The 19662-nt window shown below is 61.6% G+C and overlaps 1 protein-coding gene across 12 annotated transcripts; it reads right to left on the reverse strand.

Annotated features, from left to right (window-relative positions):
- Positions 1-21: 21 nt before the first annotated feature.
- Positions 22-19662, reverse strand: CAMK2B (calcium/calmodulin dependent protein kinase II beta). 12 transcript variants are annotated; one of them, XM_079328870.1, is made up of 21 exons: positions 19516-19662; positions 16823-16917; positions 15100-15159; positions 14772-14826; positions 14606-14671; positions 12353-12425; positions 11610-11712; positions 11201-11284; positions 10652-10746; positions 10310-10432; positions 10144-10227; positions 9520-9562; positions 8997-9071; positions 6974-7011; positions 6816-6887; positions 5289-5333; positions 5002-5050; positions 2017-2092; positions 1795-1889; positions 1258-1492; positions 22-1189 (listed from the first exon to the last, which is right to left on the reverse strand). In XM_079328870.1, exons 1-20 carry the CDS (start codon positions 19578-19580, stop codon positions 1260-1262), a joined length of 1629 nt encoding a protein of 542 aa, XP_079184996.1. In that variant the 5' UTR covers positions 19581-19662; the 3' UTR covers positions 22-1189; positions 1258-1259. The 12 variants fall into 12 exon arrangements, 9 of the variants coding, with proteins under 9 accessions (XP_079184996.1, XP_079184998.1, XP_079184994.1 ...); XM_079328868.1 differs by having other exon boundaries at positions 1040-1189; positions 6974-7014; XM_079328872.1 differs by lacking the exon at positions 5289-5333.

Below are 19662 nucleotides of genomic sequence, written 5' to 3' on the forward strand. Positions count from 1 at the left end.
GCTCCCGCGCAAAGGGCATGCAGAGAAATCATCAGAATAATTAAAAAATAATTAATATCCCCCGCCCGTCCCGCCCCCTCCCCCCAGCCAAAACCAGCCCTCAGCATGGTGGGGATGCCCTGGGGAATCGCATGGGGAGTGCCTGGGAGTGGAGTGATGCCTCCCCAGGGATGGGGGTTTGGGGGTGATGGGTCCCCCCGAGCGCTGGCCATGGGAGGGGGGGTGCAGGATGTGCTGCCGGTGCCCCTGTGCTGGGGGTCCCGGCGGAGCAGCCTGTGCCCCCTAAGAGACCCATTCTCTTAGTCTAAAGTGCTTTCGATGCTGCGTCAGTGCTGGCTGGATCGTCCTGAGCCCCCCACCCCGACCCCCAACGCTCCCCAGCTGCCCTCTGACATGACACCCACATCCCCCCTGCCAAAACCTGCCAGCAGCTGGAGCTGGCACCTGTGACACGGGGTGCTGGGGTGGGGATCAGCAGGGTGGGAACATGGAGGGGTGACTGGTGGAGTCTCCCAAAGGCACCCACCGTGTTCCCTGCACAGGAGTGCCCAGGATCAGCCTTGGGCCCCCATAGGCAGCACTCTCAGGGGAGGCGCTGGACTGGGGTGGAGGGGAGAGTCTGTGTGTGTCCCCCCCACCTCACTCACCCCCCGGCAGCCCCCCATTGCTGGGAACCCCCGTGGGAATTCAAAAATAAATAGCTCTCTCTATGTACAGGGGCTGGGGCAGGACAGAGCAAAGCGGAGCCCAAAGAACAACATCCACCACCAGCGACAGCAACACGCCACGAGCACAGCCGGGAGGGGGGCCGGGACCCCCCTTCCCCCCCAGCAGAGATGGGCCAAGGGGGAGGGCTGAGCCCCCCAGCGCCCTCACCTGTGGCCGAGCGGCTGGGTTGGGTTTGGGGGTGTGGGTGGGGTTGGGATTGGGGTGGGTTTCCCCCTTTTCTTTTTTCCTTTTTTTTTGTTGTCTTCATAGTTTTGGTTTTTTGTTTTTTTTTTTTCTGTTTGTTTGTTTGTTTTTTTTGTCTTTTTGTTTTCTGCAAACACAGGCACTGGAGGGGGGAGCAGGGGCCAGGGTAGGGGGGACAGGCATGCGGACGCGTGCTTGGGGGGCCGCAGCTCCGGCTGCCGCCTCGGCTCCCATCGCCGTCTCCATCGGGCTGGAACCAGGACAGCCACCGCAAGCTCTGTGGGGACACCCTGGTGAGCCACAGCTGGGGCTCCCCGCGCCCCTGAGCCCTCAGCCCACCCTCACCTTCACTGCAGCGGGGCGACGGGCGCCCCCGACCCGTGGAAGTGGACGTTCTGCCACTTGCCGTCGCGGCGGTGCCACACGCGCGTCTCCTCGGACTGGCTGGTGCGGGGCCGGCCCTGCGCGTCGATGTACTGGGTGAGGCGGATGTAGGCGATGCAGGCGGCGTCCTCCCCGATGACGTGCACGTGCGGGTTCAGGATGGTCGTGTGGATCGGCTTGTTGTTCTTGGAGAGCACTGCGGGGCGGCCGAGGTCAGCGGGGCAGGGAACGGGGCGGGGAACGGGTGAGGAAGGGGCAGGGCAGGGAATGGGTGAGGAAGGGGCAGGGATGGTGGCAGTGCAAACAGAGACATGGCCCAGCAGGGGAGGACTGGGGACAGGCAGGTGAGGTGACCAGGATGGGCAGGCAGTGGGCAAGACACAGGGGACAGTGCAGGAGACAGGCAGGGAGACAGGATGGATCGGGTTGGGCTGGACAGGGAGAGGACGGGCGGGGCAGGCAAGACGGGCAGGCGGCACAGGCACATCGGGTACTCACAGTTCTCAAAGTAGAAGCGGTGGAAGTCCATCCCCTCCACCAGGTTCCCCAGTGCCTCGGGCTCAAAGGAGGTGAGCCCCGGGTCGCAGATCTTCCTGCAGGCAGCAGGTGAGAGTGGCCCCACAGGCCCCGCCCTGCCCGGCCCCACCCAGCCCCACCCTGCTCAGCCTGGCCCCGCCCTGCCCCACCCCACCCTGCCCCACCCGGCCCCGCCCCACTCACGCGTAGGCCTCGAAGTCGCCGTTGTTGACGGCCTCGATGAGCTGCTCCGTGATCTTGATGATCTCCTGCTTGCGGGCTGAGGGCACGTCACTGTCACCAGCACTGCCCCAGCCCCCCGGTGGCACCGTGGGGGTGGGTGGACGGGAGGTTGGGGTGGACATGAGACATTAAGGGGAGGCATGGGGACAGACACAGGGACAGACAGACGGACCTTGCGGGCAGAAAAATCTTGGGGACAGACAAGACAGACCATGGAGATGGAACTGTGGGGACAAACACAGGGACCTTGGGGACAGACAGACCGACCATGAGGGCAGACGGACAGACCACAGGGACCTTGAGGACAGACACAGAAACCATGGGGACAGACAGACACCCCTTGGGGACAGATAGGGATCGCTGTGCTCCCAGGACCCCCACAGCTCTGCCACACCAGTATTTGCACAATCCTCTCAGCATGTCTCCTTGCCAGCCCAGTGCCACTCCTGCATGTCCCAGCGCCATCCCAGTGCCCTCCCAGCATGCTCAAGCATCCCAGTGCCTGCTCAGCATGTTCCAGTAGTTCAAAGTGCATCCCAGCATTACTCCTGCAAGTCCCAGTATATCCCAGTGCGATTCTAGCACATCCCAAAACAGCCAGTTCCATACCAGTGTTTCCCAGTGTCATCCCACTGTCTCAGTTCCATTCCAGTGCATCCCAGTACCCTCCCAGTTCCATGCAAGTGCATCCCAATACATCCCAGTGCAATCCTAGTGCATCCCAGAGCTGCTCCAGTGTCCTCTGATGCATCCCAGTGCCATCCTATTGCTTCCCAGTGCATCCCAGTGCATTCCAATATACCCCAGTTCCATCCCAGTGCAATCCTACTGCATTCCAGTGACAGCCCAGTACACTCTTGTGCCATTCTAGTGCCATTCCACTACATCTCAGTCACATTCCAGGGTGTTCCAATACCATTCCATGGCATCCCAATAGACCCCAGTTTACACCACTACATCTTGAGGCCATCCCACTGCATTTCAATGCGACTCAGTGCCAACCTACTGTGTCCCAGTGCCCTTCTAGTATATTCCAGTTCATCCCAGTGCATCCCAGCCATCATGCTATTGAATTCCAGCGCGTGCCAGTGCAATTGCAGTGTGGTCCAGTATCATTCCAGTGTAGCCCATCCCACTATATCCCAATGACTCATTTCATCCTGATGCCATCCCAGTCACTTCAGTTTCATCCTAGTGCAACCCAATGCCACTTCAGTGCATTCCAAAAGAGCTCAGTTCCATCCCAGTATCTCCTAGTGCTATTCCAGAGCATACCATACACTCCAGTTTGCCCTGGTGCATCCCACTAACGTCTCACTGCATCTCTGTGCCAATCTCCTGTATCCCAGTGTCATTCTAGTGTATCCAAATACATCCCAGTACCACTCCAGTGTATCACAGTACCATTCTACTGCTTCCCAGTGTATCCCAGTAACATTCTAGTGCATTCCAGTACACCCCACTTCTATCCAGTGCATCCCACTGCCACTCCAGTGCATCTCAATTAATCTTAGCATCATTCTACTGTATCCCAGTGCTTCCCAGTCCATTATTTTGTCTCCCTAATGTGTTCCAACAACCTCAGTGCCACTCCTCTATATCCAGTTTGTCCCAGTGCATCTCAGTGTAACTCCCATACCCTCCTAGTGCATCTTGGTGACACTTCCATGCATTCCAACACAGCCCATTTCCATTTCAGTATCAGCCAGTACTATTCCAGAGTATAACAGTACACTCCAGTTTGTGTCAGTGACTTCTCACTACATCTCAGTGCCAACATACTGTGTCTCACTGCTCTTCCAGGGCTTCCCAATACATCCCAGCACAGCCCAGTTCTACCCAGAGCACCTCTTGGTACCATCCCCCCATGTCTCAGTATCATTGCAGTGCATCCTGATGCCACCCCAGTGCCTTTTCAATGAACCCCAGTTGCCATTCCAGCATGTCCAAATCTATTCCCTTTTCATCCAAGTGCATCCCAACACATCCTAGTACCCTCCCAGTGCATCCCAGCGTGCTTCCATCCTGGTGCCATCTCAATGAATCCTAGTGTCAGCTCAGCTCCAGCCTAGCACACCCCAGATCCATTCCATGGATTTGAACACTCCCAGTGCATCCCAGGAATGTCCCAGTGCAATCCCAGTGCATCCTGGTGCCAACCCTGTGCCATTCCAGTGTACCCCAGTGAATCCCAACGCTATCCCAGTGCCATCCCAAAGCATCCTGCTGCCATCCTGAATTCCACCAAGTGCATTCCAGTGCTGCCCCAGCACATCACAGTGCACCAACTGTATCTTGGTGCCATGCCAGTTCCACCCCAATGCAATTCCAGTGTAATCCAAGGCATCCTAGTGCCAACCCAATGCATCCCAGCTCTATTTCAATGCATTCCATCCAGCACACTCCCAGTGCTACCCCAACGCATCCTTGTGCCATCCCAGTGCATTCCAGTGCCATCCCACTGCATTCCATCACTGTCCCAGTGTATTCTAGTGCCATTCCAGTGCACCCCAATGCATCCTTGTGCCACCCCAGCTTCATCCCAGTGTATTTCAGTGCTGCTCCAGTGCATCTCAGCGAACCAAATGCATTCTGGTGCTATGCCAGTGCCATTCCAGTGCACCCCAGTGCCTCTTAGTGTCATCTCAGCACATCCCAGCTCCACCCCAATGCATTCTAGCACTTCCAATGCATCCTAGTGCCATCATAGTGCATTCCACAACTGTCCATCACAGTGCCATCCCAGTGCATCCTGAAGCCATCCCAGTTCTTCCCAGTACCATTCCAGTGCAACCCAATGCATACTGGTGCCATCCTAGAGCCATCCCAGTACACTGCAAGACCCTCCCGGTGCATCCCAGTGCCATTCCAGTGCAACCCAATGCAACCTAGCACCACCCCGGTGCATCCCCCCGGTGCATCCCTGCCGCCCCCTGCGCCCGTCACCTTTGGTGTCCTCGTCCTCAATGGTGGTGTTGGTGCTGTCGGAGGACTCCTGCTCGCGGGCGGGCGGCGGTGGGGAGGAGACACAAACAGGGGGGTCAGACCTGGCCCCGGGGGGGTGGGGAGGGGGGACAAGCCCGGCCAGGGCTCGGCAGGACCCCAACGACGCCGGACGCCGTGGGGTGACCCCGCTGCCACCGCGCCCCGTGCGTACTGCTCGGCCACGTCACCCCCCCGCGACATGGCTGATGCTGGGGGAGGATGGAGGCGGAAAGCAGGGGCAGCGGTACCTTGGTGCCGTCCGCAGGGTTATGAATTACGGTAGTTTGAGGCTCCTACGGGAGAAGGGAGAGAGACAGACGCGGGGTGGGGGGAAGCGAGAGCCCGGAGGGGACAACGAGGGGGGACGAGAGCAGCACGTGGACAGGGGCGAGGAGAGACCCAGACCGGATTTGGGAAGGGGATAGAGAGGGGGGAGAGAAGCAGAGAGTCATTAGTCCAGCAAAGCCAAATGGTTTAATTCACAGACATAGAGAGGGAAGAAAGGGGGGAAAGAGGTGGGCAGAGCCGAGGGAGAGACGCAGTGAGGCCAAAAGGGTGAGCTGGGCTGGGGGCAGCTCCGTGCCCCTATGTCCTGCACCCCAGTGCCCGGGGGCTCCACTCACCTGGCAACTGAGCATCCCAGGCATCCCTGTGCCTGAATCCCACCATCCTGCTGCCTGCATTCTGAGCACTGTCCATATCCTTGTGCAACCCTCAGCTTGCACCCAGACCATCCCTGTGTCTGCATCCCAACTACCCCAAGCATCCCTTGGCTGGCATCCCAACGGTCCCTGTGTCCGGATCCTGACCATCCCGGTACCCACCTCCCAAGCACTCAGCACCCACAGCTTCCTGCTACGTGCACCTCACCCTCACTGTGTGGGGTAGGCACCGCTTTATCCACATCCTGCACTCACCAACCAGCCAGGCACACCGTCCCGAGTGCACAGCACTCTGTGCCAGCTGGGCATCATCCTGCCTGTATCCTGCCCTCACGGTACCATGCCCCTGCCCTCGTGCTGCACCCCTGTGCCATAAAGGTCACAATGAGCATCCCTGCACCCACTTACATCCTACACTTACCCTGCTGCTGGCATTGCCAGAGGACCCCACATCCTGCACCTGCTGTTCCAGACAGCCACACCTTTCTTGTGTTCCACACTCCCTGTGCCAGCTGGGCAGTCCTGTGTCTGGATCCAGCACTTACTTCACCTGCAAGGTCACAGCAGCCCCATCCTTGTGACCCTGCACCTGCCTTGCCACCGGCATTGCAGGATGTCCCTGTCCCCCAGCCCTTCACCCACCTCGCCATCCGTGTCACCAGGATCCTCCTGCCTGTGGCTTGTCCCCATTATGGGGCATCAATGCTTGTACCCTGCAGATCCCACCTTGGTCCTCATGTCACAGGACATCCTCCTGCCCATCTCCTGCACCCACCTTGCTGTCCCTACGGAAGGTACATCTCTGTGTCCTGGACCTACCTTGTCCCTACGGTGGGACACCTGCATGACTGTGTCCTGCACTCATGTCACTGTCCCCACGGCTGAGGAAGACGCGGGGCTGTCCACATGCCTGCACCCTTCACCCACCTTGTCTGTCCAGCGGGTCACCTGTGCCCCTGTCCTGCACACTCCTGTCCATCCTGGGGACACCCCCCTCCCCAGCGAGCCCAGGAACAGCTGGTCAGGGGCGCGCATGGTGATGGATGGGATGGGCTGGTGGGATGGATCCAATGGGATAGGGGATCTGGGGGGTGCAGGGCAGGGGGCACCTACCAGAGCGGTGGGCGGGAGAGTCCCCTTGGGGCTGGTGACACCCGCACTGCCTTTGGTGCTGTTGGTCTGGGGCTGGAGGGGAGAGATGGAAGGGGCTCAGTGGCGTGGTGGGGGGAGCAGCCCATCCCAGCTCCTCCCCGGCCCCTCTGGCCCCTCACCTTCACGCCATCCGCCTTCTTGTTCAGTAAGCTCTTAGCTGCTGCGGGGGGAGACAGTGTCAGTGCTCCCCCCCAGCACACGGGACACCCCAAACCCACGCCCTTCCCAGCCACCTGACCCCACCCTGGGTGCTGGCAGCACGTGCCACCCCAGTGTCAAAGAAGGGGAACATATGGGTGTTCCCATCCTGGGGGAAGTCCCCATTTTGGAGGGGTGGTCCCCATGTGGGGCGTCCCCATTCTAAGGGGGGTCTCCATTTTGAGAGGTAACCCCATGCTGGGAGAGTGTCCCCATCCTGGGGATGTTCGCTTACTGGAGGGAGTTCCCATACTGGGTGGGGTTTCCCCACCCTAGGGAATCCCCATTTTGGGGAGGTTCTCCATGCTGGGAGGGTGTCCCCAACCTCAGGAAGGTCCCCATCCTGGGGGAAGAGAGTGTCCCCACACAGGGAGGGCTTCCCCCAACCTTGTGGGGCCATCCCCATCCTGGTGGGTGTCCCAATCCTAGTGGGAGGTACCCAAACTCAGGGGGGCCCCCAGCCTTGGGGGGCCTGTTCCCATCCTGGGAGGGATGTCCTCAACCTGTGGAGATCCCTATCCAGGCAGAGTGTCCCCATTCTAGAGGGAGAGGTCCCCAAACTCAGTGGGTCCTCAGGTTTGGGGAAGGAGGTGCCCCCAACCTGAGGGGGTCCCCATCCTGGTGGCCCCTCCACTGGGCGGGCAGGACTGGCTTACCTTGGAGAAATGCAGAGAGGAAAGCAAGAGAGAGGAGTGGGGAGGGGGGCAAGAGAGAAACGGAGAAGGGGGTAAAGGAGGAAAAAGGGGAAAACATAAAAAAAGAACATAAAAAAGATGAGTTGAGTACAGGGTGTGGGGACAGCTGCCTGTGCCCCCCCCGTCTCCCTGGAGGGGGACAAGGATAGGCACGGGTATGAGCATCTGTCACTGCTACCATGATCTCTGGCCAGTGGGGGAATAGGGGGTGATGGGGACATGGTGGGGCACAAGTGGTAGTGGGAGTGTAGAGGGAAGTCACCTCGAGCATCCTTGTCATTCCTCCACACTGAGGGACCCCTCCCCTGGCTTCATCACAAGTTGAGAAGGGATGTGCGGTAACAAGTCCAGTGACAGCAGTGTGGCACTCATCAGCACCAAAGGAAGGGGTGGGCAGATGTGGGGAGGAGGAGATGAGCCACACATCCCTCCCCCGTGGACCTATGTCTCCTCAGGAGTCCCTAGCACGGTGTCCCCAAGGGTCCCGGTCCCTCCTCTGAAAGCAGGCGGGCGCTGAGAGGTGGGGGCTTAAACCAGAGCCAGACTGGGGGGCGGGGCAGGGGGACCCCTGGCAGGGGGGCCAGCGGTAGCCCTTTGTGTGGGGGATGGTTTAAGACCCGCCGAGTGTTTCGCGGCTCACAAACACTGGCTGCAGCTCTCAGAAGCCGTGGGGAGGCACATGCTGGGGGAGACACATGCGAGGGGGGCACATGCGGGGTGGGGACGCAGGGGGGGCACGGGGGGACACGGGACATGCAGCCCGTCTGCCCCCCTTCCATGCACCGGTGTGCCCCCCCTGTGTGCAGGAGCGGGGCAGCGCGGTCGGTGGCAGCGGTGGGGGGGACACACCCTAGAATTATCCCCCCGCCCCCAGCTCCTCATGGTTGACCCAGATGTGCGCCCTGGGGATGCCACCAGTGTGTCCCCTCCAGGAACCGGCAGCCCAGAGCCTTGGGGGTGGGGGCTGGTGCAGAGACCCCCCCGGGGCCAGCTGCGGGGACAGCGTGGGGACAGCGGCATCTCCTGGTGCCAGCGGGGAGCGGGACAGGCTGCAGGGCTGCGGGGGCAGTGCCGGGGGGCCATGCATGCGCTCCAATTTCCGAGGAGGGTACCCGAAACCCGCTGGGGAGGTGGGAGGCAGGGAAGAGGATGGTTGGGAGAAGAGGGCGACATGGGGATGAAGGATCTGGGGACACACAGAGACCAAGCGGGGCCGGGGGGCCGGGGGGCCCTTTGCGGACGCGTCTACCTTGTTCCACCAGCCCCAGGGGGGCCCCGGCAGCGGCCGCCGACATGGTGGGAGGAGCGGTGGTCTGTCTGCCCACTGCGGGCCACGAGAGAGAGAGAGAGGGAGCAGAGCTCCTGTTAGGAGGGGCGGGGAGGGGCTGCAGCCGGGACCCCCGCCTTCCCCCCCCCCAGCAAGAATTCTTGGGGTGCCCATCACCCTGGCCTCAGGCCTGGGGTGGCTGGTGCTGTTCCGTCCCCCTCCCCGTGTCGCCCCCCCGCCAGCCACCGGAGTGGGGGGGGACACACGGGGACCGGGCACTACCTGCTGCTGCGTGCGTGGGGCGGGGGGCCGGGTCCTGCACCCACCTTGGCTACCACATGCCCCGTCCTCACCGATGGGGAAAAAATGGGTGGGGGGTTAAGGAAGGAAGGGGAGAAAGAGAGAAAGACAGCGAGATAGAGAGAGGGGGGCACCGGCCCGGGGGGGGCTATGGAGGGGGGGCTGCAGCCCCCGGCCCCCCCGGCCAGTGGGAGCCCCCCCTTACCTGAAAAGTTCCTGGTGGCCAACATGGTGGTGAGGATGGCACCCTGCGGGAAAGGGCAGAGTGAGCCAGGGAGAGGGTGCTGGGCTGGGCAGGAGGTAGCTCTGGGGGCACGGGGCGAGATGGAGAGGGAGAAATGGGGTGATGGGATGGGGGTGGTACAGGATGGGGCCCATGGGACTGGGAAGTGGGAGAGCAGTTTGCAGGATGAGGGGACAGGATGGAGCCAGGGGACCAGGCAGTGGGATAGAAGGTGTAGATTCAGGAGTGCAGCTGGATGGGGTAGAGCCACGGCATGGGGCAAGATACTGGGCAGGGACAAGGTGGGACTATGACACACTGTGTGTCACTGGGATGGGACCAAAGTCTGCAGCAGAGCACCAGGAACACCAGAGTGGGACTGCAATACCCAATGGGAAGGGAGTGTGCCCCATGGAAAGGCACAGGAAGGCCCTTGATGGGTGCTGGGGTGGGAACATAGTGTAGCAGGTGTTGCCAGAGTGTGCAGGGCAGGGGTCCCACAGTGGACAGGGGAGGGTCCCACAGGAGAGCCCCGTGGAGAGGCAGGGTGGTGCTGGGAGGATAAGCATTGTCCCCAGCCCACACCTTCCCCACCAGCCCCCTCACCTTGAGCTTCCTCCGGGCATTGAACTTTTTCAAGCACTCCACTGTCTCCTGCCTGTGCATCATGGAGGCCACGGTAGAACGTTGCTGTGGGGGACAGTGGGGTCAGCACCAGGTGCCAGGGTCACTGGACCAGGGTGACACACACTGGGGCACACACGGCACTTACGCAGACCCACGGGTGCTTGAGGGCCTCGTGGGCTGTGATGCGCTTGGCAGGGTTGATGGTCAGCATCTGATTGATGAGGTTTTTCGCTTCGGGGGTGACTGTGTCCCACTCAGGTGAAGGGAACTGGGAGAGCACAGGGACACGGGGGTGACAGCTGTGGAGGGGCAGCCCCACGGCATCGGTGTCACTCCACATCCCTACACATCTCCAGCCAGCCACCGAAGACATGGCCCAAAGCCACCCCCAGGCTCTGCTCAAGATCAGCTGTAGCATCCCTCAGAAGGTTCCAGAGTCAATGGGCCAGCCGCTGCAGGACATGGGGTCCTGGCACCGGGTACTTACATCGTAGGCCCCGGCCTTGATTTGTTGGTAGAGTTTGTGCTGATCCTCGTCCCAGAACGGCGGGTAGCCCACCAGCAGGATGTACAGGATGACCCCTGAGCCAGGGAGAGTGGGGTTAGGGGGAGTTGCAGGGACCGCAAACCATCACTGGCTCCCTCCAGCCCTTCAATGTCCCCATGACAATGCAGTTACTCCCAACATGACCAGGATGGCACAGATAGGGGACAGTGTGGCACTGCTGGGGTACGTGGCACGGTATGGCCCCAGGATGGGATCCGAGCTGGAACAGGAACTGGGGTGAGCATTGAAGTGGGATGGGAAAGACGGTGAGACTAGGATGGGAATGGAGCCTGGGAAGTGCCAAAATGGATGTGGGATGGAATCAGAATGATCAGATCGGACAGAGATGGGGCAGAGATTAGGATGGGATTGGGCAGGCATTGGGTTGCAGCTGGGCAGGGATTAAGGCAGAGATTGGGGTAGGGACCGGGCACAGGTCTGGGATGGGAACAGAGAAGGGGCAGGGACCAGGGAGGGACTGGCTCTTACCACATGCCCAGATGTCCACCGGTTTGCCATAGGCCTCTTTGCGCAGGACCTCAGGGGACAGATACCCAGGTGTGCCTGCAAATCCTGGGACAGAGACAGAGAGATGGGTGAGGAGAGACAAGTGAGCCACAATGGGAGGGGACCAGGACAGGACACAGCGCAGGGCACAGGACTGGGACATGGGCGTGGGGCAGGGAAGTGCTGGGCAGGGGTGGACATGGGCACAGGGCAAGATGATGTGGGCACAGAGGCACGGGCACAGTGGGTATGGGATAGGGCTGTGCAGTAGGAACGGAGCAGGGACTCAGTGGACATGGAGGGACACAGCAGACACAGTGCAGGGGCACGGTGAGCAGGACACGGTGGGTGGGGGCTGGGGCTGTGGTGGGCAGGAGGCAGCAGCACTCACCAAACCAGGCCTGCTGATCCCCCTGCACCTCGATGGCGAGGCCGAAGTCCGCCAGCTTCACTGCTGCCCCTTTGCACTTGCTGGCAAGGAGCAGGTTCTCCGGCTAGGCAGTCACCGGGCACAGGGAGCACCAGGCACCGGGCACAGACACGGGTGGGGACAGAGAGGAGGATGGGACAAGTAGAGGGAATTTACTGCTGCCATTGACCAGCTCCTGCCCATCAGCTGGTTCCGTGCTGTGGGGCTGTGGCTATGGGTGCCCTCTGCCAATGGCCAAGGGTGCTCGATGGCACAGCCCCACAGCCAGCTCAGGGTCATCCTGTGTCTCACTGTCCTCATGCCAGCATCCCCCTCAATCCCAACATCCCCCTATATCCCACCATCCTTCCATGTCCCACCCATCACCCCCTCGTGTCCTGCCCTGACCCGCCCAGCCAAGCTCCAGCTGCTCCCATCCCCATGCCCCCATCCCCACCAGTGCACACTCCCCCTGGGGCAATGGCAACTGGGGGGGTTGCAGTGAGACCTGCAGCAGAGCAGAACTGTGCCACAGCTGGGAGACACATCCCCGGAAAAGGCAGATGGGAGTGCTCAGAGCTGAGGGGATCCCCCAAGCCCATCCAGATCTCAGTGACTCCCCAGAATCCACTGGGCCAGGACCACGCCCAGGTTGTGGGGACCCCAAGAACTGGGCAGGGGGTGAGGGGCAGAGGGACGGATGGGGTTTGCAGGAACACACTTACCTTGAGGTCCCTGTGAACCACCCCCATCTGGTGACAGTGCAGGACAGCCTCCAGGATCTGCTGGATGCAGTGGCTGCATGCAAATGGGAGGGGGGTCAGAGGTATGCTGCTCCCCCACCTCCCACACCCCCTGTCCATGACCTGCACCTGAAACCAGCCCCCCTGTCCCACTGCTAGGGCTCCACTGCACCCAGGGGGAACTGACAAAAATCAGTAGTGACCTGGGATTTGTGGGTGCTGTGCATGGCAACTCCTCTGTATCCTTGCCAGGGAGTTCAGACCTGGGGCACCACCCCTAGGGGGGACTCTTGAGGGACCATCACCTGGGGAGCTCAGGTTACCAAGAGCAGTTACTCTTGGGGAGAGTCCCACCTGGGGTGGTCTCTGCCTAGGGGACATCTGTGGGGATGTCACTGCCTGAGGCGGGGGGTCATCTTGAGGCTGTCCCTCCTTCCTGGAGAACATCAGCCCTGGGAGCACCTGGTTCCTTCCAACCCAAGTCTTAAGGATCATCCAGGGAGCATATCACTTTCTGGGGGTCACCCCTTGGGGGTCACCTCTGTGGTACCATCCCAGGGTTGTCACTTCAAGGGGGTTACTGACTAGGGGTCACACCTGTGAAATCATCCCTTGTGGGGGTCACTACCTGGGGGTCATCCTGGGGGTATGTTCTCTGGCTGAAGGTTTGTCCCTGGAGAGGTCACTGCTGGAGGGTCACCCCTCAGCACCTACCAGGTGAGCTCCAACCTTGGCACTGAGCCATGGGGGTCATCCCAATGGTGCTTTTGTGCCCACCCCCTGTCCCCCATGGGAGACCCCCTATCTCTGCTGCCGCCCAGACACTGGGATCCCCCAGACACGACTCACGGGGGAAGGGAGGGATCAGGGGATGGGGAGGGGGAGAGGGGTGGATGGAGACGAGACAAGAAAGAAAGAGGGAAAGAGCGAGGGATGAGAGCCTGAAATGGGGGTGAAGGGGGGCCCCACCTAGCTGGGGGAGCGGGGGCATTAAGGGAGGCAACCTCCCTCTGAGAGGGGGGCAAAAAAGGGGGGTCAGGGAGAAAAAGAGTGAGGAGAAAGCCCCACAGCAGGGTCCTGACGAGTGGAGCGGGGGGCCGGGAAGCGGGGGCAGCGGTGGGTGGGGGCAGCGAGGGGGAAATGGCCCCCCCGGCCCCCCCCAGATACTGACCTGCGGCTCCCTCTGCTCAGGGGCAAAGTGATGGGTGGGAGGAACGCGGGCAAAGAGCTCATGGACACAGTGACTGCAAAACAGAACGGGGGGCAGGGGCGGGGGGGCAGGATGGAGGGTTAGGGGTGGGAGAGGGGGCAGGATATGGGGGCAGGATAGGGCAAAGGGTGTGGGAGGGGGGCGGGATGGGGTGAAGGGGTGAAGGGGTGCAGGATGGAGGGGTAGGGGGTGGGAGACTGGGGAAGGATGGGGGGGCAGGATAAGGTAAAGGAGGCGGGAGTGGGGGGGCAGTTTGGCAGGGTGGGATGAGGTAAAGGGGTGGGAGGCAAGAAGTGGGGGTCAGGGTGTGGGGACAGGTTGGGGCGAAAAGGGGTTGGAGAAAGAGGCAGGAGAGGGGGACGGAAGGGTAAGGGGCATTTCAGGGGCAAGGACGGGTGTAGGAGGCAAAACAGAGGGCAAGGGCTGGGGGGGGCAGCGAGCAGAGGACAGCAGTGGGACGCACGGACACACAGATGGACACACGGACACACACAGAGCCCGAGCAACGTGTGATGGGAGACGAGTGGGACAAAGGGGTGGGGGGAATGGATGGAAGAGGTGAGGGGCACGAGGGGACAGGGACGGGGTGGGGGAGGGGGGTGGAGATGGGGGGAACGAGAGAGGGGGAGAAACAATGTTGTGAAAGCCCAGAGACCACGGGGAGGGGCACACGGAGGCACACAGGGCACTGGCGGGCTGGGGACAGCAAAGGGGCCCTGGGGGCCCCCCACTTGCCACCAGCCCCCCCAGCACAGGTCATGCTAGTGCCAGGACTCAGCAGCAGAGGGGGGAGGCATGGAGTGGGAAGTGGAATATGGGGGTCCCCACCCCACCCAACAGCAGGATGGAGCCAGTGGAGGGGTTAATAACACGGGGGCCAAGGGGGTGTACCTCCCCTCCCACTGGGTGCCCCCCTGCCTGCCTTGCTGGAGCTGCCCCATCCCTGCAGGCCTCCCAGGGTGCAGGGCACGGGTGGCTGGGGGTGTCCAGGGCTTTAGGGGATGCATGGGGAAGTCAAGGCTCACCTGGCATCAGCCTCACTGTAGTACTCCCGCGCCACTATGTCCTCAAAGAGCTCACCACCTGTCACCCTGAAACACAGCCAGGCAGCACATCACCTTCAGACCCCTGGGAGCGCCCAGGATCCCCTAGGCCCCTCCTGAAGCTCAGGGAGCCTCCTGCCACACTCACAGGTCAAAGACGAGGTAATGAAACCCCTCCTCAGAGATGCTGTCGTGGAGCCGCACTGTGGGGACCAGATGGGGACAGGGACAGGATCAGTCTCAGCCCCCCACATACTCCCTGGCCCCCTCCTCCAGGCACCCTTGTGTGTCTGTGTCACATGCAGCCCACACACCACACTCACTGTCCCAAAGGTAGCACCCAGAGGGACCCCAGGATGGGATCCCATACATCCCCAGAGGGACCCCCAACACATCCCCAGGGTGCCATTCAGGCTGTCCCACGGTGGCCCCAAGCAGGTGCACAGTGCTGACATCCCCGTGTCTTGGTCACTCACCGATGTTGGAGTGCTTGAGCAGCCGGCAGATGCGTGCCTCGCGCTCCAGCTTCTGGTGGTCTGTGGGGGCAGTGGTCAGGGGACACCTGCCCTGTACCCTCACCCCCCCATCACCTGTCCCCAGCCCAACCCCAGCAAGAGGAGATGTAGATGCCCATGTGGGAGTGCATGTGGCTCTGTGGGGTGTGCAGGTATGCACTGGAGGAAGGGTGGGGGGTGTGGGCTTGTGCACGTCTGTCTGGGTGTGCACAAGTGCAAGTGTGTACAGGTTTGCATGTGTGCACTCGTGGGTTGGGTGTGCATGTGGATACAGGTGTGCACAGGTGTGCATGTTCATGTGTGTGCCCGCGTGTGAGGCTGTGCATGCCTGTTGACACGTACAGATGGGTGTGCGCATGTGAGCAAGCACCTGTGGCTGTACCTGTGTGTGGATACAGAGGTGTGTGGCTGTACAGGTTTGATGGGTGTGTGGGGGTATTTGTGTCCTGCAGTTGTGCATGCACGTGGCTGTGGCTGTACCTTGTGTACCTATGTGTGCAGCCATGCAGCTCGGTGGTTGTACTTGTGTGCACAGGTGTACGCATCTGTGTGCATCACTGTACCTGTGTTTGTATGTGATGTGGACTGTGCAGCTGTACCCCTGTGCGTGGTGGTTCCTGCATGTGCAAGTGGGTGCAGGTGCGCACATCTGTGCAGCTGCGTGTGCAACTTGACACATGTGTGCCTGCAACAGCCACTGTGTGAGTGCACACATGTAGCAGAGTGTGCAGCTGCCCTCTGGATGTGTCTGCACACAGGAACGCACAGACATGTGCACAGATGTGCACACAGCTCACACACAGTTCACACTCATGGCTCACACCTGTGCATACAGCTTTAGCCACAGACACACACACCTGTGCACACACAGAACACACACACACCCTGTGCCACTCTATGCTGCCTCTCATTCAGATGCACACACAAAACATCTACACCTCTGCACATTGTCACACATCCCACACCTGCAAACACCTGTACAGCCCCTCTGCTGAGCACATTCCACCCCACAGGCACCCACTCTGCTCACAGATGTCCACACACAGCAGTGCCCACCTTCATGTGTAAGCACAGACACACATACACAGACACTGGTGACACGCACACACCCGCAGCCCTGCTGCACACACACACACCCCTCTCTGCACATACAGTCAGGCACCCCCTGCTCACAAGTGGGTGAACACCCACACATGCATGCACACACCAGCAAGCACCTTGAACACACACCTGAGTGCACACACACTCAGGTACCCCCACTGCTCATGTGCGCACACTCCCACCATCACCCCCCCCCCACGTACACACTGCACACACCTGTGCACACGCAGCTCAGAGCTCACACCTGTGCATGCACACTCGCCCCCCCCCCCATCTGCTTACACCTGTGTACCTGCAGGACACCCCTCAGGGACAGATGAAGTCCTGAGGGGCCCTGTGGGAGGCAGCAGGGGGTATAATGGGAACAGGCAGGGCCAGACCTCACCGCCAGAAGCATTCACCCCCACCCCCCCACCAGCACCCAGTGTTAGCAGCACTACTGGGGTCACAAACTGTCAAGGTGTCATGGGGTATCAGAGGTGCCACAGGCACCAGGGGCTATCACAGGTACCAAGGATGTCTTGGAGTGACCCCTCAGGTGCCAGGGGGTTCTTGGGGAGTCCCAGGGTTCCTGGGGTCCTACCTCTGGCTGAGAGCTTTTTGGTGTTGATGATCTTAGCAGCGTACTCATGGCCAGTGCAGAGCTTGACGCAGCGTCGGACAACAGAGAAAGCTCCCCTGGGGAGGGACAGGCTCAGCACGCCCCAAAGCACCTTGGGGGGTGGGCGGGGGGTGGCTCCCACCCATGACTCAGCACCCGGGGTCAGGGGGCTGCACCCACAGTGACTCAGCACCAGGGGGGTGAACCCCAACACGGGTGGGGGGAGGGAGGACCCCTGCTATGGGTGTACTGGGGGGGGCACCAGGGGGTAAGAGGCTGGGGGTGAGAGGCTGGAGGGGGGACTCGGTGCCACGCATCATCGGGGGGCGGGGGGGGGGGGGTCGCGGGAAGGATCCAGCACCCGAAGCTCGTTGCCATGGGAACAGTGGGTGGCCCGGATGGCAGCAGTGGCCGTGGTGGTGGCGGTGATGGTGATGATGGTAGTGGCGGTGACAGTAGGCACAGGACCCTGCAGTGACTATAGGAAGCTGGCAGTCACCAACACTACAGGGACAGGGACAGAGATAAGAAAAGCATGGTCGTGCCCATGCCAGGCAGAAGCACCTGCAGCCCCTTCAAGTGACATCAGCACCTGTCCCCCTTCCAGGACCCACGTTCCTGCATATCCCCTGCCTGTTCCCTGCCCGACAGGCCCCTCCCTTGTTGGTGGGGGGTCAAGACAGCGTCAGGGCACACAGAGGAGATCCCCATAACAGGCTGGGGACATGGCTGAGAGCAGCAGCACCCCAATCCTGCCACGGAGGGGGTGCTGTGTGGGATGTGTGCCCTGGGAAGGGCGCAGGGCCCGGCTGTCTCCTGCCACCGCCCCATGTACCCATGTCCTCAGGCATCAAGGGCCCCATGCTGGTCAGAGAGTGGGGATCCTCTCACCACCAGGGGAAAAGTGGGGGTTCCCAGGGCCCTGACCCCTCCCTTCCCCATGTGGCCCCTGGGCCAGGGGACATGGTGGGTGGCAGCCCCTGAGTGGGGGGCACACTGTAATGGTCTGAGCCATGCCTCATTTTCCCCCCGGTGAGGGACTATCCACCCCAGCCTGGCGAGGGGGGGACACATGCGTGATGGCTGGCAGGCTACACTGAAAGATGGGAAGGGGGAAACAGGACCACGTTTCCATGGCAACCAGGATGGGCTGGATATCGGGCAGACCGACAGAACAGCCCCCGATGGGCACCATGTTCCCCCTGCTGGTACCCCCGGAGGGACTACAGCCATCCCTGCTAAACGCTCCCCGATCTAGGGCGGCGGGGGTGCAATCCCCTCACAAAAGGCCTGACTCCCTCCCCATCCCCTCATTTTACACCTGGCCAATCCCTGCCTGTGGATGGGGGGGAACTGAAACCCCCATGGCCCTGGGGCAAATGAACCTCCCCCAGAAACAGGTCCTCTTCAGCTCCCCACAACACCCACCCAAGGGGGTCACAATGCAGGGGGTACAGCTGGGGGGCTTGGAAGGATTCAGGCCGGCAGAGGGAACCTGGGAGTCTTTAAGGCCCGGGGGCCCAGGAGGGCTGAAGTCTATACGGACCCGAAGGGGGGAGTGGATTTGGGGAGTTATATAAGGCCCAAAAGGGTCTAATAGGGGATGGGGGGAATATGGTCTAAAAGGACCAAGGGAGAGAGGGATGTGGGGTCTGCAGAGATCGGAGAGGGTCTATGGAAATGGCGGAGGGGGAGTTGGAGGGATGAGGAAATCCATCAGGGTGAGAGGCAAGGGGGTCCTGAAAGGGGAGGAGGTCTAAAAGGAGCAGGTGCCTATAAATACTCAAGGATGGTCTGGAGAATGAAGGGTGTCTACGGGGGGGGGGGGGGGGGGGCTGTAAGGACTAGGGAGGGGGCAGTCTATCAGGATTGAGGGGGCTACAAGGACTAGAGGGGGTGAGATTTTGTTGGAGCTTTGGCTGGGGCGGGGGGGGGGGTGTCTGTGAGAATGGGGGTTCTAATGGAGCAAGGGAGCTTTAAGGACTGAGGGGATCTGCAGGAGCTAGGGGCAGGATTAGGAGTGCTGGGGAAATCCGTGAAAACTGGGGGGCTTGATGAGGAATTGAGGGGTCTGTAAGGATGGAGTGTCTATAGGGTCAAGGGCAGCTATAAGGACTGAGTGGGGGGTCTCTAGGGACAGGCGACTGGGGACTGCAGGGGATCTGGAGGGATGGAGGAGGGGGTCTGGGGTGACCAGGGCTGGGGGGATGAGAACAGATCAGGGGAGTCTAAAGGTGAAGGTCCGTAAGGATGGGGAAACCTTGGGGAACAAGGGGGCTGCAATGACTGGGGGGGCTGTGGGGAGGGGGGCGCCCAGAGGAGCTGAGGGGTCCGGGCCGCCGGGGAGGGCTGGAAGGCCCCAGGAGGGGGGCGGTATAAGGGGTGGGGGCCAGTGGGGGGCAGGGCCAATACCGGGGGGAGGGAAGTACCGGGGGGGGGGGGGGGGGGAGAGCTGGGCAGGGCCGGTCCCGGGGGGGTGGCTGGGGGGGGGCCGGTCCCGGGGGGGCCGGGGGGGGCAGTCCCGGGTGTCCCATCCCGGGGGATAGGAGCGGGGGGGGGGGGTGCGTCACGTCTGCACCGAGCGGCTTCCCGAGCCCCGGGCAGCGCCCCCCGCCCCCGCCGCGCCCCGGGACCGGGACCAGGACCGGGGCCGGGGCCGGGGCCGCCGCCCTTACTTGCCGATCTCCTCGTAGAGCTGGTACTCGTCGGTGAAACGGGTGCAGGGCACGGTGGTGGCCATGCTGCCGCCGCGCCGCGCCGCAATGAGCCGCCCCGGCACCGGCTCCGCTCGGCTCCGGCTCCGCCCGGCGCGGGGGGGCGGG

The sequence above is a fragment of the Erithacus rubecula genome, assembly GCF_903797595.1.
Source record: "Erithacus rubecula genome assembly, chromosome: 29".
NCBI lineage: Eukaryota > Metazoa > Chordata > Aves > Passeriformes > Muscicapidae > Erithacus > Erithacus rubecula.

Excerpts from the sequence above, each read along its gene's own strand:
- CAMK2B (XM_079328868.1), bottom strand. The coding sequence starts at position 19,580 with ATGGCCACCACCGTGCCCTGCACCCGTTTCACCGACGAGTACCAGCTC. Across the intron at positions 10,433-10,651 it reads TCAAGGCCGGGGCCTACGAT|TTCCCTTCACCTGAGTGGGA; the intron begins GTAAGTACCCGG and ends GTGCTCTCCCAG. Across the intron at positions 5,334-6,815 it reads CTCTCCCGCCCACCGCTCTG|GAGCCTCAAACTACCGTAAT; the intron begins GTAGGTGCCCCC and ends CTTCTCCCGTAG.